The 26607-nt window shown below is 40.0% G+C and overlaps 1 protein-coding gene and 1 long non-coding RNA gene across 3 annotated transcripts in view; both read right to left on the minus strand.

Annotated features, from left to right (window-relative positions):
* pitpnc1 (phosphatidylinositol transfer protein cytoplasmic 1) overlaps positions 1-26046 on the minus strand; it is a 236672-nt gene extending 210626 nt beyond the window's left edge. Inside the window, exon 1 of one of the 2 annotated variants that reach the window (XM_008116369.3) lies at positions 25241-26042. In XM_008116369.3, the coding sequence (XP_008114576.1) occupies positions 25241-25300 (60 nt within the window). In that variant the 5' untranslated portion in view covers positions 25301-26042. Of the gene's footprint in view, positions 1-25240 lie in introns of both variants that reach the window. The other variant, XM_008116371.3, reaches the window with a different exon arrangement.
* LOC134296372 (uncharacterized) lies at positions 1060-25226 on the minus strand. The gene is made up of 2 exons (XR_010003095.1): positions 23867-25226; positions 1060-20929 (listed from the first exon to the last, which is right to left on the minus strand). It is a non-coding gene; the product is annotated as an uncharacterized LOC134296372 (long non-coding RNA).
* Positions 26047-26607: the final 561 nt, after the last annotated feature.

Consider the following 26607-nt stretch of genomic DNA (forward strand, 5'->3'; position numbering starts at 1 on the left):
TTGTGGGAGGAGAAGGCTAACAAACATAAAAGAGCAACAAATATTATATAACAACTAGTTTTCAGTGCACATCAATATGTTCAGCAATTTTGTCTGGAAGTCCAACATGATGAATACATGTTAAACATTTTTTCAAAAAAGAACCGGCATGTGGTGTATGAGTGCCTTATTCTTAATTTAATCATGTAAGTAACACAGTAGTTTTGCTTTAGTTTAAAAACCAGCTGAATTATATTTGAGACTAGCTTGGCTACCCAGCATGGCCCAGGTTATTTGAAAAAGTTTATTTTTAATTGTATAAAATGCATAAGATTGTGGGTAAACTACAACTCACATCATGCCAGGTTAACCCCAAGAAACTCCATCAGTACTTAAAGTTTGTTATGTTGGGCAAGTTTGCTCTAGATGCATCATCAATGGGGTTCAGTGTGCTCTTTGGCTGTAGGGTAAACTACAACTCCCATTATGATGAGTCAGTTCCTCCCAAGCCCACCAGTAATCAAATTTTGGCATATCAGGTATGTGTGCCAAGTTTGGTCCATATCCATTGGTGGTTGGGTTCACAGTGCTCTCTGGATGTAGGTGAACTACAACTCCCGCAAATCAAGGTGAATTTTCCCCAAAGATCTCCAGTAGCTTTTGCTGGTTATGGGGGCTCTGTGTGCCAAATCTGGTCCAATTCTATCTTTGGTGGATTTCAGAATGCCTTTTGATTGCAGGTGAACTATAAATCCCAGTACCTACAACTTCAAAATATCCAGGCCAATTCCCCTCAAAAACCATCAGTATTCAAATTTGGGCATATCAGGTATGCATGCCATGTTTGGTCCAGATCCATCATTGTTTGTGTTCATGTAGGTGAACTACAACTCCTATAAATCCCTCCAAAGATCTCCAGTATTTCTTGTTGGTCATGGTGTTGTCGACCGCGTTTCAGAGGATCGGGCCCCTTAAGGAGAGAGCCGATCCGGTCCTTGAGAGAACGGACCCTGGCGGAGCCAATAGGAGAAAATGAGCCGCAATATCACCTGGAGCCGAAATGAAGAAGGTCCGCCAAAGTTGAAGGAAAATCCGCCAAGGAGTCTTTATTGAGCGATTCAGCTGAATGGACACTAGTAGCGATCATTCAATCTACTAGCGTAACATACATTCAAAATAAAGCCATATTTATACAATGTTTCGGTCTGACAGCCCTTTGAATTTCCCGCCCCGCTCCCCCGCCCATCTGATCGTGGATAGGCTGGGAGGTTGAACGAGGCGGGCTTTCGTTTCCCGCCTCGCTCTGCTGGCCCAATGGGGAGCCGCTTTTTTGTCCCCACTCGGGCCAATCAGGGAGGAGGAGGCGGGAGCTATTGAAACAATGAAGTGACCGGACAGGAAATATCAGATTAATCCTGGCCCGGCCGATTTCTAAAGGAATTAATGGCACCCATCAAGGATGTCCGGGGTCCTGTCACGTTCACAGGTTTTTAGATATGCCTTGGGGTGACAGGGGGAAGTAAAGAAGGGTGGTGATGAGCCGTCATTGACGGGCCCCACAGGGTGCCTTCCTGAGGCGTCCTGGCCTGGGATATGACAATGTTTGCCTTGGGGTCGAATCACCTTTAGGAATTTGGTGACTCAAGCCCTATATTGTCCATGCGATCGGAATGAGATTGGATTAAACTGTGGCAGATTATCCTTTTGTTTTTGGGAAGGGAGGTCTGGGTCATACGGGCTAGGGTTCATGTTGGGGTCATAATATTTCCCATTTGATTTCATGATTTAACAATTATATGGGATAGGATGAAAATTAAAATAAAGTTGGAACATAAACCCAGCTGGGAAAAACACATATTTTCCGGGGATCCCAAAGAGTATAAATACATATAGGCAGATAGGTAGATTTCAAGGAGGAAAGGGAGAATCCATAGAGGGGGGGTTACATTGCACAAAGGGGAACCATGGATGATATAAACAATTGAAAACATTTGATAAGAATGAGGTTTACAACATCTGGGGAACCCAATATGGAAAGTCATAGGAGTGGAGTTCAAGCAGCATGATTTCACAATTCATGAAGTTAGCCCAACGATTAGAAATTCATACAACAGTGGGTCATGAGGGTGTCCAGGTACATAGAATATGCAAATTCATGGATACATGAGGAAAAAGAGTTCATCTGTGATGGGAGGAATTCGTAGAGATGGCATGGGGAAGAGGCACATGTGGGTTGCAGTCTTTGGAAGTATAGGATTTCATAAGTCCAGGGGTAGGTCTGGGGAAGAGTGTTCTTCTCCTTCATAAAATCATGAAAGTATGAATGAAACGTGGAGGGCACCCGTCCGGGCACCCCCTGGCAGCTGCAGAGAGGGTGAGGGTACTTGGAGATCCATGTCTCCCCCGCGAGAGAGCGATCCCCCCATTCCCAGTTCACAGAAAGGGGCTAGGGATCTCTTAAAACCATTCCGCGAGTCAAGGGGAGAGAAAAGTCCGGGATAAGGCTGGAAGAGAGCAGTCGGTCCCGTTTGACAATCAGCTGTTGAGGTGCCGAAAACTGGACCGATTTCGGTTCCGCTGGTGGTCTTCGAGTCAGGAGCCTTAGAAAGGGTTAGGACTAAAAGAGGAGCGTTCTAGGGGTAATTTTGATAGAGATATGAGCCAATTTGTATCGTCCGCCATATTAATCTATGGCGGAGAAACCTCAGCCGGAGTTAAAGGGACGGGAGAGAGAGAGAAATTGCATGCAAAGGAAGGAGTCAGAGAAAGATACAAAATAACCAGATAGAGAGTGTTATTGTTAAAATAAATGCTACTTTTATTGGGGGATTTGTTACATAGTTCAGGGAAGGGGAAAGTGAAGAAAGAAAAAAATCTTTTAATAATAGTCTGCTGCGGTCCCGCTCCGTTCCTTTGGTGAGTGATCTGCGGAACTCTCCGCTACGCTTTTAAATTAATTTTAAAACCGGGGTGACGGTCATCAATGGGGGCTCTGTGTGCCAAGTTAGTCCCAGGTCCATCATTGGTGGAGTTCAGAGTGCCCTTAGATTGCAGGTGAACTATACTTCCCAGTCCCTACAACTCCTATAAATCATTGTGAATTCTTCCCAAACCTCTCTAGTATGTTCAGTTGCTGATCAATTCCTCTGTTTGCTGTGTGCCATAGAAAAGAATAGGAAAGGGTTATGGGAGAGGCAGTGGGCGGGGTCATGCAAATTCCACACCAATGGAAAGAGTCTGAAACACTGGGGTGTCTGTGATGGAGGAAAAACAGAAAATCTAGGATGAAATTGTCCCCATTGAAAGCCTTCACTTGGATGGTGGGCAGTACAGTGCTTGTGGTGGACATTGGCAGGGCTCTTGTATATGTTCATGGCACTCACAATAACCTGCAATGTCATTGGAAGGAGGGCCATTGGTGTCTCCTGAGTAGAGGGAGCTATAGCTGTTTGTGGAGGCAGGAGCTTGTCTGTGTAAATGGACACCCCTGCCACACACACACATACATATGTTCACTTCTACCGTGTTTCCCCGAAAATAAGACATCCCCATAAAATAAGACCTACCGGTATAGATAGATCTGCTGTGAGTAAGATGCCAGGCTGCGATTGTCCTCCCAAATTATAACTATCCTGTCATTATTTAAAACTGGATACTGAAATGTATCTTGACCTCCTTTGAAAAAGGATCTAAAGTTTCATTTATTCAAACATAGGGCAATTATACTGCTAAACTGGGATTCGGTAGTTTTAGTCTCTAAATGCCTGGGGCCACATCCCTAAAGGAACATCTCCCATATCTACCTACAGAGACCCTAAGGTTATGATCTGTGGTCCTCTGCAGGATCTTGGCATAGTAAATAAGTTAATTTGTCCATGTTCATTATATCTATTGCTCTGCCATTGGTAGCTCTTTCGTTCTCCATTTCTGGGCATCTATTATTCTCGCTGCTGTTTTGAGATATGTGAATAGTTTCTCTTTTTTGTTATTTATTTCAAAGTCTATTATACCTAATAGGAAGTATTCATGTTTGAGTTGTAATTTAATGTCCAGTATTTTTTGTACTTTCCATCGTATTTCTCTCCAATATTTTTTGTGGACTTGTAGTTCCACCACATATGGAAGAAGATTCCAGTCTGGTCTTCACATTTCCAACATTTATCATTTAAGTTTGGATAGAATTTTGTTGTGTCAGATACCATTGATACATCATCTTAAACCAATTTTCTTTGAGATCTTATAAGTACATTTTAATTTTTTGTTCCAGGTTTTTCCACAATCTTCTAATCTTATTGTATGGCCAACATCTGTAGCACACTTCACTATACAATCTTTAACTTGTTCTTCTGTCAACCACTCCAGCCATTTTTTTTTGAGAATTTGAGAATTAATTTCCTCTCTGTATTTGTTACTTTATCCCAGAAGGTTTTTTTCTCCATAAAGCCTTTTTTTCTAATCTTTGTTGAAGCTTTCTCTTATTTGTCTGTATTGGAACCATGATATATTTTGTCTATTTCTTTGATTTCTTTCTGTGATTTAAGTATAATTTCTCCATGAAGTTTTTTTTAATTAATTGTCTATAGGTAATAAATTTGTCTTGGCCTAATTCTCCCTTGTGTAAGGCTTCTACAGGTGAGATCCATTGTGGTGTTTCTGGATATAAATATTTATCCCAGATTTTTTATCTTTCCAAAATTTTTCTCTTTTTTATTTTCTCGTACCACAAATAGGCATGCCATCCAGCTCTCAAATCAAAGACTTTGAGTGTTAAAATAAACTGGACGGAGGAGATTGGCATCTGAAACTAAAATTACTCTCTGGAGAGGGGAAAAACAAAGAGGGAATAGCATGAAATACAGATAGGAGAAGAAAAGGAATATGACAACAGATGTGGGGAAGATTGGAAGTCAGCTTTCCTCCCACACCTACCCCCATAGCCCCTTTGCTGTGATTTCTCCCCCTTCTTTCTATCCAGTTTTATTATCTTTATATATGTTGTAATAGATCTTAAAGTTATTTTTAAAAGTTGCCATAAATAAGAAATGACTTTAAAATGTACAACAATAAACTAATATTCTAACCACTACCCTAGTTATCACTCCTTTGGTTGCTCCTACCAAATGTGGTGGCAAGGTGAACGTTGTAGGAAAATAGACTTTTTCCAATGATGGGACCACCACGGAGAAGAAAATAGTAGTGATGGATTTTTCAGTCCCTATGCTATTCTTCAAACTTAAATAGTGTAGTACTCAGAACTACCATTTTGTTTGGCTGCTTAGATTTATATGGTATAGTTTTTGTATTCTTGGCCACTTAAAATTGGTTTTACTACATACTTCTCTATATCCTAGTCTTCTTGTTTGTATTTTACTGTATTGTATACAACTCAGAGAAATGTGGCTATTAAGTCTAAAAGCACAATAAATACGGTAGAGTCTCACTTATCCAAGCTAAACGGGCCGGCAGAAGCTTGGATAAGCGAATATCTTGGATAATAAGGAGAGATTAAGGACAAGCCTATTAAACATCAAATTAGGTTATGATTTTACAAATTAAGCACCAAAACATCATGTTTTACAACAAATTTGACAGAAAAAGCAGTTCAATACGCAGCAATGTTATGTTGTAATTACTGTATTTACGAATTTAGCACCAAAATATCACGATATATTGAAAACATTGACTACAAAAATGGCTTGGATTATCCAGAGGCTTGGATAAGCGAGGCTTGGATAAGTGAGACTCTACTGTAAATGTGTGAAACAATGAATCTAATATTTATTAGTCAGTTTGTAACCACTAAAATTGGTACAACAAAGATAATAACTAATCAGGAATATATTGATACACTATACAGACACTGCAAAACATTTTTCTTGTGTTGAAATGCCCAAAAAGCATTGATTTCCATCTGAAAAAATGTACAGAAAGAATTCTTATGAGCGATACCCTAAAAAAAAATAAAAGTATTGATAAAATGTTAATTAGAACAATTATGATCTGAACTAATGTGTTTTTTGAATAATAGATAACATGGAAGAATAATGTAGTTGCCATTATACAATTAACTAATAATTAGTATTATAAATCACCTTTTCCCAAGGATGAAAGTGTTTGATGAAAGTCGTATTATTCACACTTGTTCTGACTGACTTTGGGGGGATTAACAGTGATTATTTCTTTAATGCTTATGATGGTTGGTTTAAATATTTTGTGGATTTACAGAATGGTATTGGCTTACATGGATATTTAGAGGTTGTTGAAGTTCATATCTGATAATATATCTATATCTATATCTATATATCTATATCTATAGATATATAGATATAGATATCTTTGCTATGTCCACTGTTTAAATTTAATTCTTTCTTTTCAAAGTATGTGTGTGTACACACACACACACACAAACAAATAATTAAGTAGAACACACAAAAGCAATGAATATAACTTTTGTTGTATTTAATCTCACCATTTGTAATTATTTTATGCTATTATGAAGCAGAATAAAATAAACAAAATTAAAAAACTCAAAAATCAAAACAGTAGATGGGAAGCAACACTCTGAGGGCAGAGGAGCCCCAAGGACAGCTAATGACTCTGAACAAAGGATGCCCCCCAGGCAAGAGACAAACCTTTCCAATGCTAATTAGGGTGATTAACTGAAATATTAACGCTGGCTTCCAACTGACAAAGGACTCTTGTCACACCCTGGACTCTCCATAGATATATATTTTTTCCTTCTTTGCCTAGTTTATCCATGCCTCACAACCTCTGAGGATGCCTGCCATAGATGTGGGCAAAACGTCAGGAGATAATACTTCTGGAACATGGCCACACAGCCTGAAAGACATACAACAACCCTGTGATCCTGGCCATGAAAGCCTTCGACAACACATTTTGAGTTTATCTGAGAAAATAATAATAACAATAACAATAATAATAACAATAACTTGCAAACAATTCATAGTTAAAAACAGGAACAACTGGAAATGGGAGAAATCTACTCCCAAGAAGGGAAATTCACTCCTGAAAGAGTTATCATGGGGAAATGGTGTCTTCACTGAAGCTTCCTCACCAATCCTTGTTTCCAAGCCAAATTTTTCAAAGTCAAATTATCTCAGGGGCAGAAAATGCAGTGAAATCTTCTGAACAGGGACACAGATAGCAAAACAAACACCCCTTTGGGGTGAGAAAGGCGAAGTATAAATGAGGCAAATAAATAAATTAACCCTTCCCTATGCTATCCAAAGCGCGCACACACGCACACACACACACACGACTGGAGTTACACTTAAGAATATACCTATTCCAACTTACAAACAAATTCAACTTAAGAACAAACCTACAGAGCCTGTCTTGTTCGTAACGTCAAAACTGCCTGTATATCAACTAATCCTACTATGTTGTGCTTTTGGAAATGCATAATTAAAACTAAATAATTGTCATAATTTAGAATATTGGATAATTTTTTTTCCTATTGCAAAAGTAGACCCCTGACAGCGATCTCAATTCTCATGAAATAGTGGAGAGTTTTCGATTTTACAAAAATAGAATTTCTGGTGCTCCATGTTAAATTGCAAGGGTGTGAAATAGGGAGTTATTAGGAATTAGGGAAGCTGATCTGTAGTGCTGTCCTGTTCTCCAGACTACAGGTCTACAGAACAGGATTCAAATTTCAGCTCAGCCTTGGAAACCTCATCCACTTGTAAGTGTACAGAAGTTTGAGCTTTAAATATTCTATAAGATTAAAGATGGCACACAAATATATTTGCTAAAGAATGCTACTAATATGGACCCATATTATAATCTTCCACTAAGATGCTGTGAAAGTTGCTTGTAAAACATGGTATAAATGAATAAAATGAACAAATTGCTTACAGAATATTGTAAAGACACAATTTTTAAGTTACATATAATCAGATTCTGAAAATATTATTATTAACCTTTTTTCCTTTCCTCACTTTCATATGCGATGAGTAAGGCATTTTCTGATCACATTATCAGGGAAAGGAAGATCATGAAGACGTAAAAACAGAAAACTAGACTACATTGGGAGGAAAAACAATATACAGTAGAGTCTCACTTATCCAAGCCTCGCTTATCCAAGCTTCTGGATAATCCAAGCCATTTTTGTAGTCAATGTTTTCAATATATCAATATAACATGATGTTTTGGTGCTTAATTTGTAAAACCATAACCTAATTTGATGTTTAATAAGCTTTTCCTTAATCCCTCTTTATTATCCAAGATATTCGCTTATCCAAGCTTCTGCCAGCCCATTTAGCTTGGATAAGTGAGACTCTACTGTATATATATACACACACGCACACGCACACGCACACACACACGAGAAAACATTGTACATTCAATGGAAAATTCAATGAATTTTTATAGTATCACATGTAAATTAATTTCTTTTTAAAAATTTCTGTAGGAATATGCTGTGCAAACTCCTGCCCCAGGATCCCTAAACACATAGCATGCCAGAAAGAGGGAGAGCCACAGCAGGCTAAAATAGCAGATCTGGTTTCCGCAGAAGCCCAAACCAGTACTGCCTTACCTACTACGTCTGGTAGGCAGTGTCTCAGAGGAAGGCAAAGCACAACTGCTCTCTGAACAACTCTTGCCAATAGTTACAATTGCCTTAGGTTGCCATCCATCAGAAACTACTTGAAAAAAACACAACAATGTGAGGAATGGGAGTGAAATTGAAGCAGTGCTAAATGGGAGAAATACAATTATATACTTACTAGCTGTGCCCGGCCACGCGTTGCTGTGGCAAAGTGGTGGTGGTATTGGTTAAAAATTGTGTAATTTTTATTTGACGTTATTTGTATTTTTTTTTATAAATTTTATTGTAAGTTATCTTTTTATTATATTTTATTATTTTCTTGTATTATTTTTAGTTATTTTCTGTTATTATAGTATTTTATTGTATTAATTTTTTAGTGTTTTTAATTATTTTTTAGTGTTTTTAATTATTTTTTATTGGGTTGCTAGGAGATCAAGTTGGAGGAGCTTAGCCTTCTAACTGGCAGCAATTGGATAAAAGCAATTATTCCTCTCTCTCTAATTGGGACTATATTTTTCTTTTCTTTTTGTTGTATCAACCTAGAGCCGTGGATGATGGGTTGTGTTGTCAAATTTAGAGGTTGGGGGGCCTGTAGTTTTGTTGTTTTGTGGGTCGCCGTGATGCCATCACTCTTTGATATATATAGATTAGCTATAATATTTTATTGGGACTCTGGAAAATATGAGTTTTGAGAAAGTGGTTTAATGAAATGTGTAAGCAAGGCCACTACCATTCCAAACAGAAGGGGACATCATGGAAGAAATGCAGCCAGTAATTCTAGCCACTGGGTGAATTTTAAACAGTTGATGTTAAAGGAACTCAATAAACAAAGGTCATGGGGAGATAAAAGGGACAATGCAATGGTTTGTAGTACTAAGCCTGAACCATATATTCGGATTTACCTAGTGTGGGAAAGTGCTTATGTTGGGTATACCGTATATACTCGCGTATAAGCCGACTCGAATATAAGCCGAGGCACCTAATTTTACCACAAAAACTGGGAAAACTTATTGACTCGAGTATAAGACGAGGGTGGGAAATGCAGCAGCTACGGGTCAAATTCAAAAATAAAAATAGATATTGCTAAAATTGCATTATTTGAGGCATCAGTAGGTTAAATGTTTTTGAATATTTATATAAAACTGTAATTTAAGATAATAATAAGACTTTAATAAGATAAGACTGTCCAACTCTGAATACCTATATACTCAAGTATAAGCCGACCTGAATAGAAGCCGGCCAGGACCCTCACTCGAGTATAAGCCGAGGGGAGCTTTTTCAGCCCTAAAAAAGGGCTGAAAAACTAGGCTTATACTCGAGTATATACAGTAATTTGAATGGCTGACAAGAAAACATTTATGGCAGCCTAAGAGTATTTTTGTAACCTTCACTATACCGGTAAACCAGGAAAAAGAAACTATAGTGACATATACAACACAGCTCTATTTGTATAATTATATTTATTGGAATAAACTAGAAACATACCAAACCCTTCTGCAAAACCCAATTATATCACTCTCTTAATTAAGTAGAGAGCTGTTCCTTTCCTAAATAGCTTGTAGAGACACATCCTATTCAAAACCTAGATGGAAAAATGTCTTGAAAGAAAGCAAATCAGAAATAAGCACAAAAAGTTCTAATCATATAAAGAAGGGGGTTGGCCAAAGCTGTCATGATGGTGCTATTTTAAGGAATAAAAAAAGATTGTAATGACAATGACTGGTAAAGGGAAATGTATAGAAGATAGGTGGGTGGAGATTAGATCTTCACATCTTCTTCTTCCCCCCCCCCCCCCCCCCCACTGCACCATCCTTCGGAAGTGTGTTAAAGCACTAAGCTGCTGAACTTGCAGACTGAAAGGTCACAGGTTCAAATCCTGGGAGCGGAGTGAGCGCCCACTCTTAGCTCCAGCTTCTGCCAACCTAGCAGTTCAAAAACATGCCAATGTGAGTAGATCAATAGGTACCACTCTGGTGGGAAGGTAATGTTTAGTCCATTGGTTCTCAACCTGTGTGTCCTCAGGTGTTTGGCCTACAACTCCCAGAAACTCCCAGTTTACCAGCTGTTAGGATTTCTGGGAGTTGAAGGCCAAAACATCTGGGGACCCACAAGTTAAGAACCACTGGTTTAGTCAATCAAAATCTGCTGCATGCAAAAAGGCTTTGAATGCCATAATAAAGTAAAGATACCAAGGAAGGTCCCATTAGGGAGAAAAGTGCATAGTATTACTGATTGTTAGTCAAGGACAGTGATGCCCATCTAGAAAGAGATGCATATCGCAATGCTGGGAAAAGATACTGAGAAAATACATTTCAGTGTCAGCAATGTTTGCCATTCCTCTCCACAGATATGTAAAAGCCACTGAGAGTTTTTGGAAAGAGTACAAGTTTGTAAGATCAATACAAACATATCAGATGCCACAGCCTTGAAAGAATGACCTCATTTTTGAGGGCAATGTATATATGAAATCGAACACCAACAACAAATCTTTATTACGGTCATAGACCAGTATAAGGAGAGAGGTTTACAGTCGTATAAAAGTGTTGTACATTGAAATCAAAAGACTAGAAAACAGAGGTATGTTGAAGGCTAAGGCACAAAACTATTTAGAAAAGGGCTGGGGATGGAAAGGGAAGAAAATTGATGGGGTGTAGCAGCATTTAGGGCACAAGTCTAGGCGAGTGGGAGGGGGGCACAAATTTATATTTCGGTTAGTTGATGGTTAGATTGCTAACTTTTGGAGCCAGCCATCACACGGAAGATTTAAAGAGCTGTTGCACAGAACTTGGCAACATTATGGGTTATAACTGAATTGGTATCTGAAAGCAGCAGGGTGGTGTAGCATTGTTCTGAGTGGCCCAGGTACAGTAGAGTCTCACTTATCCAAGCCTTGCTTATCCAAGCCTCTGGATAATCCAAGCCATTTTTGTAGTCAATGTTTTCAATATATCGTGATATTTTGGTGCTAAATTTGTAAATACAGTCATTACAACATATCATTACTGTGTATTGAACTACTTTTTCTGTCAAATTTGTTGTATAACATGAAGTTTTGGTGCTTAATTTGTAAAATCATAACCTAATTTGATGTTTAATAGGCTTTTCCTTAATGCCTCCTTATTATCCAAGATATTCGCTTATCCAAGCTTCTGCCGGCCCGTTTAGCTTGGATAAGTGAGACTCTACTGTATTTTAAAATGACAGTTGAGCTCCTCTGCTCAGTGTCAGCTACGTGGTCTCCATGGGCTCTTCTGCTACTGTTGAATCGGAAAACTACTCCCAAGTGTTGTCGAAGGCTTTCATGGCCGGGATCACAGGGTTGTTGTATGTCTTTCGGGCTGTGTGGCCATGTTCCAGAAGTATTCTCTCCTGACGTTTCGCCCACATCTATGGCAGGCATCCTCAGAGGTTGTGAGGTATGGATAAACTAAGTAAGGGAAAGAATATATATCTGTGTAAAGTCCAAGGTGTGGCAAGAGTCCTTTGTCACTGGGAGCCAGCATTAATGTTTCAGTTAATCACCCTAATTAGCATTGGAGATGTTTTGTCCCTTGCCTGGGGGCATCCTTTGTTCAGTCAAGCCTTCATTGTGTTGGTTCCCATCTACTGTTTTGATTTTGGAGTTTTGTAATACTGGTAGCCAGATTTTGTTCATTTTCATGGTTTCTTCCTTTCTGTTAAAGTTGTCCACATGCTTGTGAATTTCAATGGCTTCTCTGTGTAGTCTGACATGATAGTTGTTGGAATGGTCCAGCATTTTTGTGTTCTCAAATAGTATCTTGTGTCCAGGCTGGTTCATCAAATGCTCTGCTATGGCTGATTTCTCTGGTTGAATTAGTCTGCAGTGCCTTTCATGTTCTTTGACTCTTGTTTGGGCGCTGCGTTTGGTGGTCCCTATGTAGACTTGTCCACAGCTGCATGGTATCCGGTAGACTCCTGCAGAAGAGAGAGGATCCCTCTTGTCCTTCGCTGACCGTAGCATTTGTTGGATTTTCTTTGTGGGCCTGTAGATAGTTTGTAGGTTGTGCTTCTTCATCAATTTGCCTATGCGGTCAGTAGTTCCCTTGATGTATGGTAAGAACACCTTTCCTCTGGGTGGATCTTTGTCTTGACTCTCATGGCTTGTTCTTGGCCTTGCAGCTCTTCTGATGTCTGTGGTGGAGTATCCATTGGCCTGTAGAGCCCAGTTTAGGTGGTTGAGTTCACCTTGGAGGAGGTGAGGTTCACAGATTCTTTGTGCACGGTCTGTCAGGGCTTTGATTGTGCTCCTTTTTTGACTTGGGTGATGGTTGGAGTTTTTATGAAGGTATCTATCTGTGTGTGTAGGTTTTCTGTAAACTGTGTGGCCCAATTGTTGATTGGGTTTACGAATGACCAGAACATCTAGAAATGGCAGTTTTCCTTCCTTTTCTTTTTCCATGGTGAATTGGATGTTTGGGTGGATGCTGTTAAGATGGTCCAGGAACTTGCTGAGTTCTTCCTCTCCATGGCTCCAAATTGTGAAGGTGTCATCTACGTATCTGAACCAAACAGTTGGCTTTTTTGGTGCTTTTTTGGGGAGCCCTCTCAGCCCAGTAGTAGCAAATTTCTATATGGAATACTTTGAAAAACAGGCCCTAGAAACAGGCCCAAAAAGGTCAACTGCATGGGACCTGCTCAATTTTATGTTCTATGTTCCAGAAGTGACTCTTGGTTCTTTTGGCAAAAGCCATGATTTTGGTTTTATTGTAATTAAGTTGGAGCTGTTCTGCTTTGCAGTATTCTTAGTGCTCTCATTGCTCTTTTAAGGCCAATGGGTGTTCTTGAGAGTAAAGCAAACACATTTTTCCCCATTTTTCTCAGAAATATGGCTCAATTAGGGTTTTTTTTAAAAAATTTTGTTTTGTTTTGTTTTTTGGTACAGCTTCAACTGTCAAGATCTAGAAAAGGAGAATCACAGATTTCAGAGCTTTATGTGCCTGGCATCTGGCCCTAATGTCAAGGTGCAATGTTTTTCAAGCAGTCTGTTCAATGAAGAATGGTTTTTAAAGAATGAAATGTGGTAATAAGCCCCTAGCAATCGTTATTTTTAAAGTATAGGGCAAAAGAAACAACATGAAAGCTATTTCTGTACAAATCCTTTATGGATTTAACTCTTATTATTAATTTATTTAGTGTACATATCACCTTTTCTCATTGTTTAGATCCAAGGTGCCATAAAAATGAAAATAAATACAGTTAAAAATACTGGTTGTTGTATATTTTCAAATAGTTTTGGACTTATGGCAACGCTATAATAGGGGTTTCAAGGCAAGATTTGTTCAGAGGGAGGCTTGTCATTGCCTTTCTTTAAGGCTGACAGATTGTGAGTTGTTCACAGCAACCCGGTGGGTTTCCATGGCCAAGCAGGGATTTCTTCTCCTGAGACCTAGACCAGGCATGGGCAAACTTCAGCCTTCCAGGTGTTTTGGACTTCAACTTCCACAATTCCTAACAGCCCACCAGCTGTTAGGAATTGTGGGAGTTGGAGTCCAAAACACCTGGAGGGCCCAAGTTTGCCCATGCTTGACCTAGACCAACACCCAAACCACTACACATTACACTGGCCCTCCTAAAACACTAGAAAGTCACAAAGAAAAAAATAGAAATTTAGCATTAAAACGCAGCCGTGGATTTGCAGTTTCACCTGCACTAAGGCTCAAATATTTTTCTGATTTTTCTGGATTATTGCATCTGGTTGAAGGGTCTTGCAAAATTCCTGAAAGCTCAGCAGCCGATGGGTTTTAATCCCATCTCAGAGCTCCCGCATGGGAACAGGAGCTGTCATATTGTCATCTAGCTTGCCATGAGATGAACTACACAGTATTAGCAAATAATTAAGAGATGTAGGTTTAGAAGACACTTTCTAAATAAATATAATCTTTTATTTAACCAGCTTTCTCTCCTCAAAAAGGGTATCCAGAATGGCTTACCAGAATAAATTGGTAGTCACAAATATAGTAACTTGAAACCTTCACTGCCAGATTGTAGCATCTGGAGGATATGCGGTTGATGACATAAGCAAGGTAAAAACTGCGGGCAAATCTGAGGATTACATGTTCCCCAAATCCATCTGGATAACCATGTCAATCATCCCACTTAAAAGATGTCACATGTTAACACTATTTCTTTTTTTAGAATCCTAGAGATACACTCTGAGCAGTGAATGGTGTGCAAAGACAATCATATTTAGAACCTTTTGACAAAAAGAAGCCAAGATAGCTCCTTCTCTTATGAAATTCCATCATCTGATAACAATTCTATATTACTGGGGCTTTCAGACTGGATCACTGAATACTGTGGTCTCCTAGAATTTTTTAATATATTTAATATTCCCAACATAAATGTTTGATTCTACTGTTTCATTTATACTGAACAGTTTTACGGATACAGATAACTGCTTTGAAGGTTCTTTTAAACAGAAGTGCTCGATGCAAATATTTTAGCAAATAATCATTACATTAAGCAATCACTGTATTTATTTAAAAGATGGGACAAGAAACATGCGCTTTTCTATTCTTTATGCACTTGTGCAAGCACTAGGAACAATCAAAGCCTTAAGGGAAATAACTACTTAGATGTTTCAGTAAATTTCAAAATAATCAATACTTAATTATGCCACAGGGAACTGTTACATCGTAAACAGAGAGTAATGTTTTTTCATCCATACAACTAGATAGGTATAGAACTCAGCACATTTATCTGAGACCTCAAGAATACAAGCTGGAGTGTTTTCAGCATTAAGTAAATTACTCAGTAGGGTTGTGCATTTAGGATAAACCTTGACCCGTTTCATATCTCGGCTTTCAGTGGGAGCCCAGATCTGTTTTTTAGGGAGGATCCCGAAACGGGAGGGCAGAAATCTGTTTTTGCTCTGGGGTGCCGAAAGATTCATTTTCTATCAATCCATTATGGGGAGGGAGGTTGTTGTTTCTTTCTACTCTAGAGGAGGCACTTGGGTGCAGGCACTGGTAGGCAGACAAGCCACACAGACACTCTCTGTCCAAGGCAAGAAGGTAAGTTCTGTTTCTTGCTCTAGAGGAGGCGCTCAGCTGCAGGTACTGGCAGGCACATGCACTTTCTGGGTCTGCATGCCACACACACACACACTCTTTCTAAGGAGAGTGTGTGTGTGTGGCATGCAGGCCCAGAAAGCATGTGCGCCTGCCAGTGTCCGCAGCCGAGCACCTCCCTCCTCTAGAGTAAGAATTTCTTACTCTAGAGGAGGCGCTCGGCTGTAGGCACTGGCAGGCATGCGCTTTCTGGGCCTGCACACCATACACACAGTCTCTTTTCAAGGCAAATTCTGGGAAGCGCTTGGCTACAGGCACACATATTTTCTGTCCTGGGCTACACCATGCCAGCCACACACTTTCCATTCCAATGCATTTCAAAGAGACTTCCCACTTACAGGTAAGGAAGAGCAATGACCTTCTGGAGGAGGAGAGTTATTTTTCAGGGAATTGGGGTTTACATTTTCTTTGCTGGGGAGTAATAAAAAAGATTAAACTGTGATGCCAAAAAGCAGGCCTGGAGCCAGGATTGGCTCCCGCTTGCTTTTGTGTCCATCTGATTTTTGTACAGGGAGGAGGTTCCCATTACGTGCTCCCGAAGTACCTAAAGAAACAAAAGTAACGAAGGAAATGGGAGAAACAAATTCTGCGCACAAATCTATTATTCAGTGGACATTTAGCTGAAATATCTATTAGGTAAGCCCATCTGGCAGGTTGGCTGAATTGTCCCCAGAACATCTCTATGAACAGACCATAGAGACATTTTGGCTGATGTCTGAGGAATTTATTTTCACCGATGCAACTAATTTAAATGAGTTAGACTTTATGCAGTACATTTCTTTTGTTTCTAGCGTTAACTGGTGGTTTTGTTTTTTTTTACCACGAAACCACGATGACATTCCAAAACATTGAGATGATGACATTTCACCACAATGTGACTCAGGTCACATGAGACTTTAAATAAATATCTGAACTGTCCAAGGAAAAGTCCTTTTTGATGATAAATATTCAAAGGTCACAAACGCATAAACATTTTTCAACTAAAGGAAAACGGCATCTTGAAGAAAAGCGATGACATTCTAAGATTGTTACCAGATGACGTACTTGTACATTTACCATGGCTTTCCACATTTAAAAAGAACATTGAAAACAATTTGGGATACAGTCTTCAGGAAAACAGTACATAAGCAGCAAAACTAGCATCAGGGTTAACTACATCCCTTTTCCAGCTTTCCATCACGCACTGACAGAATAAGCATTCAGGTTAATTACAATGAAAGTTGTCCAGTTAGGATAAATGAGGCACTGCTCACTCTTTGCAGGCTGAAGCTGTTCAATGCTAGCTTCCTCGTAGTCCTGCACATGTGGTGGCACTGGCTGTAAACTTCTAAAAACCTTTAGTCTTGTCTCCACAAAGTTCAGAAGATGTTCCTTCTTAGGAAGATGCACTACACACAGCATCTTTCCTCCTCCTTAAAGTCAAAGAAAAGTTTTAAGAAGCTGAGGTCTCTTCAGACAAAGAATGGGGGGAGTGGAGAGGAGCTGGGAAGGAAAGATTAACAGTCCTAGACAACATAACCTTAAAAGGTTAAGTTGACCTATCAAGGATTCAGAAGGACACAGGAAAGGTGGGGGTACAACTTTTGGCCAGTGAACTATTGTACCAGTGCCTGGTGTGAGGGGGCAAACATGATTTAGCTACACAGCCCTAGCCTCCTGCTGCTTACCTTCACTTATATAGTTGTATAGTTGTATGAGCCTATATACTGATTCTTTGATGGGTCCTTCTTTAACTGAATGCAGTCAATGTGGAGAGAAATCAAGCAATATATATTTAACTTCTAAAAAGAGCATTGCATGGAATGGGAGGATATCAACGTGGGAAAAAGTCCTATCCTCTTGTCTTTAGTGCTGATGTGCATGTATACATATGGATCTATATGAGTGTATCAATTTCTTTGAAAATGTCCCATGTCATTCCTTAATACAGGAAGACACACTTTGACTCAAAAAGTTAGTTCAGGTGATTTATTGTTACAGTGAGACATAGGTTTCTGCACTCCCCTGGCTCTTAACAATATCTTCGTATCCCTTTCCTGGTTTGAAATTGGCATTTTATTCCAAATGACTAAATTAGTTTGCATTTGACAGGTTTCTATGTTTTGTTTTTATTTTAGAGAGCAAATGTAAGCCACATTGCCAATATAGGGAAAAAAGGTGAAGCAGTTTGTCTCTAAGCAGAAGGGATGGAGGAGTAAAACATTTTGGGGAGTTTTTTTTAGCAGCATCAGTACTGGGTAGTTGTATGAGCCTATATACAACAGGCATGATAAACAGCAGCTGCCTTCAGAATCCCTTACTTTGCATGCATGGGTGGCAGAATAGAGAAAAAAGAGAGAGAGCAGCTTAGACTTGCTTTGAGTTTAATGGAATTTAACTCTTTAAGTGTGTACGTTCCCATATAGAGATGCTATTATTGTTTTTCTACTATTCTTTCAATTTCTGTAATTAATGTATCGTATGATGGAAGACAAACTAACACAAGTGTCTTGTTTTGAAGTTCAATTAATATTTCAGCAAACAAAAGGTTGTGACCATTTTTAATTGTCCATTGAAGCACATGTCATATAGAATTATTGTCCTCGTTATGTTTTTATTGTTTTATGTAGTTATAATGTTTTTAATTGATTATTCTGTGTTTTAACTTGTGTTGTTGGACTTGTTTCCATGTGAGCCGCCCCGAGTCCCTTCGGGGAGATGGAGGCGGGATACAAGAATAGAGTTGTTGTTGTTGTTGTTGTTACTACTACTGCTACTACTACTACTACCTATTTGTATAAAGAATGCTGAATTTCTTTTAAAAGGTTTTATGAATCTGAACATAAATTGCTGAAGATAGATACCTGGTCTTGATAAAGAATGTAAAGTATATGTACAGCTCAATTCTATACATTTCTACTTAGAAGTAAGTCACACCGAAGTGGTGATTGTGTGCCTTCAAAGTTCGTCTGACTTAGACCCCATCTACACTGCCATATAAAATTCAGATTATCTGCTTTGAACTGGATTATATAGCAGTGTAGACTCATATAATCCAGTTCAAAGCAGATCATCTGGATTATCCGATGTGATTATCTGGATTATATGGCAGTGTAGATCCAGCCCCTATGTGACCCTAAGGTGAAGCTATCATGGGGTTTTCTGAGGAATATGTGTTCAGAAGTGGTCTATCTTTGCTTTCTTCTGAAGCTGAGAGACTGTGACCTGCCAAGGCCACCCAGGAGGCTTCCAAACCCAAACAGGGATTCGTACCCTTGTCTCCAGTCATAGTACAATGCTCAGACGGCACTGGCTCCTATCTATTAACAGGTGTATATATAAGATTGGAAACCTTAATACATGTGTTGTCGAAGGCTTTCATGGCCGGGATCACAGGGTTGTTGTAAAAAACCTTTCCAATGCTAATTAGGGTGATTAACTGAAACATTAATGCTGGCTTCCCAGTGACAAAGGATTCTTGCCACACCTGGACTCTCCACAGATATATATTTTTTCCTTTCCTAGTTTATCCATACCTCACAACCTCTGAGGAAGCCTGTCATAGATGTGGGCGAAACGTCAGGAGAGAATACTTCTGGAACATGGCCACACAGCCCGAAAGACATACAACAACCTTAATACAATCTATATATTATAACATAACATGTATGTACATATGTATGTATAGATATACAGATATGCAGGATGTCCATAAAGTCTCTTTACCATTTGCTTTGCTGTTACATGGTAAAATGGTAAAGAGGCTTTATGGACAACCTGTATAGCACCAACATACAATGAAAAACCTGCAAAAATAGGCCTATAGGGATACTAAACTTGGAAACATGGACAGGCTGTCCTTTGGGAAGCATTAGAGACAAATATGTATAAACTGTTGTTTTCAATTTTATATATAACCTATCATTTTCATTTTTACTCCCAATGAACTATGAAATGCATTGAGACTAATCTTCATTCATGTTACTTCTTTAGTTGCCTACAGTGATAAAATATTTTGAATGTGGACATAGAATATATAGTATGCATGTCTTGGAGGGTGTTCTTGAAACCTGCCAACTTTTCATACAAGACCAACATAGACACACATTAGCAAATGGTGTTAACTTTGTTAATGGTTGTTAATACCAATTTCTGTGCAAGTATCTGCATACCTCTTAGAAACTAGAGGGACAGTTTGGCTGCCAAGGAGATGATAATCATGAACTACGAAGGGAAAACTAACTGTACACCTAAATACATTTACATACAGAAGAACGGCCTGTCTCAGGGGAACATGCTTGGTATATCAATGTTTAACATTTACACAAATGATCAGCCACTGCCAGTAGGGACAGAGAATTTAAACTATGCTGATGATCATGCCATCACCGCTCAAGCAGGGAACTTTGAAATGGTTGAACAGAAGCTCCCCAAAGCTTTAGGTGCTCTTACTGCCTATTACAGGGGAAACTAACTGATTCCTAATCCATCTATAACACAGATGTGTGCTTTTCATCTTAAGAACAGAGAAACATCTCGAGTTCTGAGGATTATCTGGGAAGGAGTCCTACTGCAGCATTGCAGCACACCAAAATACCTGGGAGTCACTCTGGACTTATAAGAAGTACTACTTGACTATCAAGTAAAATGTGGGTGCTAGAAATAATATCATACGAAAATTGACTGGCACAACCTGGGGATCACAACCAGATACAATGAAGACATCTACACTTGCACTTTGCTACTCTACTGCTGAATACGCATGGCCAGTGTGGAATACATCTCACCACATTAAAACAGTGGATGTGGCCCTTAATGAGACATGCTGCATTATTATAGGATGTCTACACCTGGAGAAATTATACTGTTTAGCTGGTATTGCACCACCTGACATCCGTTGGGAAGTAGCAGCCTGTAATGAAAGGACCAAGGCATTGACATCTCTGGCCTATCCTCTGTTTGGATATTAGCCAGCATGTCAATGCCTTAAATTAAGAAACAGCTTCCTAAGATCCACAGAGATACTCGCAGGAACACCTCAGCAAGCGAGTGTCCAAAAGTGGCAGGCTAAAACCCAGAACCTCAAACAGTGGCTGATGCCTGATGAGAGACTCCCTCCTGGACACACAGAAGATGGGCGACTTGGAAGGTGCTGAACAGACTGCGCTCTGGCACCACGAGATGCAGAGCCAACTTTAAGAAATGGGGCCACAAAGTGGAGTCTACGACATGCAAGTGTGGAGAAGAGGAAACCACAGACCACTTACTACAATGCAGTCAGAACCCTGCCACATGCACAATGAAGGACCTTGTGTTGTCGAAGGCTTTCATGGCCGGGATCACAGGGTTGTTGTATGTCTTTCGGGCTGTGTGGCCATGTTCCAGAAGCATTCTCTCCTGACGTTTCGCCCACATCTATGGCAGGCATCCTCAGAGGTTGTGAGGTATGGAGAAAACTAAGCAAAGAGGTTAATATATATCTGTGGAAAGTCTAGGGTGAGAGAGGTCAGTGTGAATGTGTAGTTAATCACTTAAATTAGCATTGAAAAGCTTATCTGCTGTCTTCTTCCTGCCTCTGGGGCATCCTTTGTTTAGAGTCGTTAACTGCCCTTGGTTGATTCATGTCTGGAAACCCTCTGTTTTCAGAGTATTGCTTTTTATTTACTGTTCTGATTTTTGAGTTTTGTAATACTGGTAGCCAGATTTTGTTCATTTTCATGGTTTCTTCCTTTCTGTTGAAGTTGTCCACATGCTTGTGGATTTCAATGGCTTCTCTGTGTAGTCTGACATGATAGTTGTTAGAATGGTCCAGCATTTTTGTGTTCTCAAATAGTATTCTGTGTCCAGGCTGGTTCATCAAATGCTCTGCTATGGCTGATTTCTCTGGTTGAATTAGTCTGCAGTGCCTTTCATGTTCTTTGACTCTTGTTTGGGCGCTGCGTTTGGTGGTCCCTATGTAGACTTGTCCACAGCTGCATGGTATCCGGTAGACTCCTGCAGAAGAGAGAGGATCCCTCTTGTCCTTCGCTGACCGTAGCATTTGTTGGATTTTCTTCGTGGGTCTGTAGATAGTTTGTAGGTTGTGCTTCTTCATCAGCTTCCCTATGCGGTCAGTAGTTCCCTTGATGTATGGTAAGAACACCTTTCCTCTGGGTGGATCTTTGTCTTGACTCTCCTGGCTTGTTCTTGGCCTTGCAGCTCTTCTGATGTCTGTGGTGGAGTATCCATTGGCCTGTAGAGCCCAGTTTAGGTGGTTGAGTTCACCTTGGAGGAGGTGAGGTTCGCAGATTCTTTGTGCACGGTCTGTCAGGGCTTTGATTGTGCTCCTTTTTTGACTTGGGTGATGGTTGGAGTTTTTATGAAGGTATCTATCTGTGTGTGTAGGTTTTCTGTAAACTGTGTGGCCCAATTGTTGATTGGGTTTGCGGATGACCAGAACATCTAGAAATGGCAGTTTTCCTTCCTTTTCTTTTTCCATGGTGAATTGGATGTTTGGGTGGATGCAAATCAGAAGCCCTCCCACCCAGGCTTTACGGACTCCCCAAAATCCACAAGGACTCCATCCCACTCAGACCCATTGTAAGTGCCATTGGATCGCCGACTTACAACCTGGCAAAATTTCTGGCTACACAGCTACAAACCCACATTGGGCTCACTGCACATTATATCAAGGACTCTACACACTTTATAGAAAAGATCAGCAACCTCAATCTAAGCACCAAGGACATCCTGATCAGCTTTGATGTGGTGTCCCTTTTTACCAAAGTCCCAGTAGCTGACACCCTCACACTAATCAAACAAAACTTCCCAGAAGACATCACAGCCCTGTTTCACCATTGCCTCACCACTAGCTACTTTCAGTGGGACACTGGATTCTATGAACAGAAGGATGGAGTGGCCATGGGGAGCCCTCTCAGCCCAGTAGTAGCAAATTTCTATATGGAATACTTTGAAAAACAGGCCCTAGAAACAGCACCAAAAAAGCCCACTGTTTGGTTCAGATACGTAGATGACACCTTCACAATTTGGAGCCATGGAGAGGAAGAACTCAGCAAGTTCCTGGACCATCTTAACAGCATCCACCCAAACATCCAATTCACCATGGAAAAAGAAAAGGAAGGAAAACTGCCATTTCTAGATGTTCTGGTCATCCGCAAACCCAATCAACAATTGGGCCACACAGTTTACAGAAAACCTACACACACAGATAGATACCTTCATAAAAACTCCAACCATCACCCAAGTCAAAAAAGGAGCACAATCAAAGCCCTGACAGACCGTGCACAAAGAATCTGCGAACCTCACCTCCTCCAAGGTGAACTCAACCACCTAAACTGGGCTCTACAGGCCAATGGATACTCCACCACAGACATCAGAAGAGCTGCAAGGCCAAGAACAAGCCAGGAGAGTCAAGACAAAGATCCACCCAGAGGAAAGGTGTTCTTACCATACATCAAGGGAACTACTGACCGCATAGGGAAGCTGATGAAGAAGCACAACCTACAAACTATCTACAGACCCACGAAGAAAATCCAACAAATGCTACGGTCAGCGAAGGACAAGAGGGATCCTCTCTCTTCTGCAGGAGTCTACCGGATACCATGCAGCTGTGGACAAGTCTACATAGGGACCACCAAACGCAGCGCCCAAACAAGAGTCAAAGAACATGAAAGGCACTGCAGACTAATTCAACCAGAGAAATCAGCCATAGCAGAGCATTTGATGAACCAGCCTGGACACAGAATACTATTTGAGAACACAAAAATGCTGGACCATTCTAACAACTATCATGTCAGACTACACAGAGAAGCCATTGAAATCCACAAGCATGTGGACAACTTCAACAGAAAGGAAGAAACCATGAAAATGAACAAAATCTGGCTACCAGTATTACAAAACTCAAAAATCAGAACAGTAAATAAAAAGCAATACTCTGAAAACAGAGGGTTTCCAGACATGAATCAACCAAGGGCAGTTAACGACTCTAAACAAAGGATGCCCCAGAGGCAGGAAGAAGACAGCAGATAAGCTTTTCAATGCTAATTTAAGTGATTAACTACACATTCACACTGACCTCTCTCACCCTAGACTTTCCACAGATATATATTAACCTCTTTGCTTAGTTTTCTCCATACCTCACAACCTCTGAGGATGCCTGCCATAGATGTGGGCGAAACGTCAGGAGAGAATGCTTCTGGAACATGGCCACACAGCCCGAAAGACATACAACAACCCAATGAAGGACCTACTTACAGCAACCCCAGCAACTTCTGGTCGAAGGAAATTTAGCATAATGCCATGTTTTTAACTTTGTTTCTGGTTTATTATATATTATAGCTGTATTCTCAATTTGCTTCTGACACATTAAATAAATACCTAAATACACATGTACAACAATTCAAAGACTGTTTGCTAGTTCACAAAACCAATTATCTCAAGAGGCACTGAATTATGGGCAGGAATTAAGCAACTAAGATCAAAACAGAATGCCTTGGAATATTCACAATTTGCATTTCTGTTTTATAATTTTATACAAATAAAAACCTCTATTGAAAGACACCACTGTTAGTACATTGTATAACTTTTCTTGCAACAGCATAAACATTACAAGTCCTCAGAACCGCCAGGTTTCCAATGTGTACTTTATGCAATGCAATGATATATTTAACCTTTCTAGTTAGAAAGACATCTGCAGCAAGCAATCCAGCTGTGGTATTCTTATCAAGAACAAAACTCTGGATGGAAAAACATGTCCAAAGCTCCACCTTGTGGACTGAAGTATATTTGAAACACTAAAAAAGAAACATTTTGTGCCTTACCAAACATTAAAGCAGAAAAGAAACTTTTAGGATTTTGATCAGATCGCCATTAAACAAACAACAATGTGTTACCGGACTTCTCAAAAGTCAAGGAACAATCAACCTTCCCGGTGAATAAAACAAGATAGAAGTTGACTATATGCGGATAGTATCCAAAGTTTATTCTCAGAAGGCAGTTATGAAGACATTAAAACTGTAACTGATTCTATATTCTGCATGTGAAATGCCATCATCAATATACACAATTTTATATTGTTTTATCTGTTTCTTTAGCAGTAGACATATTTCATTTTAGAAGCCTACTGTAGCATACACAAGATTAACGGCATGCTGTTTTAGAAAAATACGATAAAACAACTACACTAAAACATGACAAAGAGAGTATAAACCCACTTATAATATCATGCAAGCAAAATAAAAACAAATATATATATATTTAAACATTGGAGCAAGCAAGGAGCATATTTTTGGGACATACTGGTAATACCTTTGCTTGGACACACTTTCACTACATTAATTTGAGCCCAAATCAGCCATGTCAAAACTGAATCCAGATGTTTAAGTTTGCATATATATCCTTCAAAAACCTCTGACACAGTAAAGTATCATGTAATTGTGCTCATTTTGCCCATATTTTCTGTCACAAGCAAGCTATGATTGACTAACCAGGGAAGGAAAACAAAACATTACAGTAGAAAGACCCCACAACATAAAATGGCATTGGATCAACTCATTTCTGGTCACATGCAGGAAAGAAAGAGTTAAGTAAGGCACAGTGTATTATGAGCCAATACACTTACCTCTTCAACTGTCAAAGGCATACAGATCCGGTACTCCTTCATGAGCATATTCCTACACATTCAATGCAAAACAGCAATTGAGGAGAAATGTGATCACAGTGCACTCTGACTGAAGCAAAATGTATATATATAGTCAAAAAATATCAAAAATTGCCAAGATCAACAGCACCCTGCAGTACGTGTGCCTGGAAGCGTATGTGCAATGTGCCGCTGCCACTATCTAGAAAGCTGATCCAGCAAAAGGGAGAGGGAAAAAAACCCTATTTCTTCTATCTTCCTATTTTTCTGCTTCAAAATATAGTCATGTGGTTTTTCACAAAAACAAAAGAGTCTCAAAGATAAACTGCTCTCATTGTGAATTCAAAGGAATCCACAAGAAACCCTTTCAAAGATGGAATTTCCTCGCAGTTCTATCAAGACATTCTTGGAGCAATAGGAAAAAAAAGGAAGTCAAAATAGCTGAAGCAGTCCAAGATGGTTATGGTAGTATCGCCAGCAGTGGATAAGCCAGCGGCAGAGATGAGATGCTGCTGACTTCCAAGACAAAGGCTTTGTAACGTTTCCTTCCCAGATGGGTAAACAAGGTTCTGTTCACCTTACTGTACTTCAACGGGCGGCTGCTATGCCTCCAGCATGACTGCACTGTAAGGGAAGGAGACAGGATGTGCCTTGGCTCTTCCTCCCACCTTTGATCATTCCTGGGGGCTGGGTTTCCCCACCAGAGCCGTGCAGACGTAGTAAGGCTCTATCTGGTTGCCTTGAGAAGTCTCTGCAGCAGCAAACCTTAGGAAGGGTGTGTGAGAGAGAGTGGGTCTGACATCAGCAGCCACAGCAGGAAGGATGGCCCCATCCGGCCAATAGGGAAATGGCACAGCAAAGAATGTGAGCCTTTTAAACAAAACAGCATGTCCCTGCTCAGGAGCCAGCCAGCAAAGTGGAAGCACATTGGAGTCAGACAGGATCACAATCAAATGATGTTTTAAATGGTATTCTCGGACAGCAATGTCAGACCATTGAGTAAAACCCAAACAGAAGTTATTTTGAAGGCTTTCATGGCCAGGATCACTGGGTTGCTGTGAGTTTTCCAGGGTGCAAGATACTTCACTTCGGCAGAAAAAATGGAAATCAAAGATACAGAATGGGGGACGCCTGGCTTGACAGCAGTGTGTGCGAAAAAGATCTTGGAGTCCTCGTGGACAACAAGTTAAACATGAGCCTACAATGTGATGCGGCAGCTAAAAAAGCCAATGGGATTTTGGCCTGCATCAATAGGGGAATAACGTCTAGATCCAGGGAAGTCATGCTCCCCCTCTATTCTGCCTTGGTCAGACCACACCTGGAATACTGTGTCCAGTTTTGGGCACCGC

This window comes from Anolis carolinensis, chromosome 2 (assembly GCF_035594765.1).
Source record: "Anolis carolinensis isolate JA03-04 chromosome 2, rAnoCar3.1.pri, whole genome shotgun sequence".
Lineage (NCBI taxonomy): Eukaryota > Metazoa > Chordata > Lepidosauria > Squamata > Dactyloidae > Anolis > Anolis carolinensis.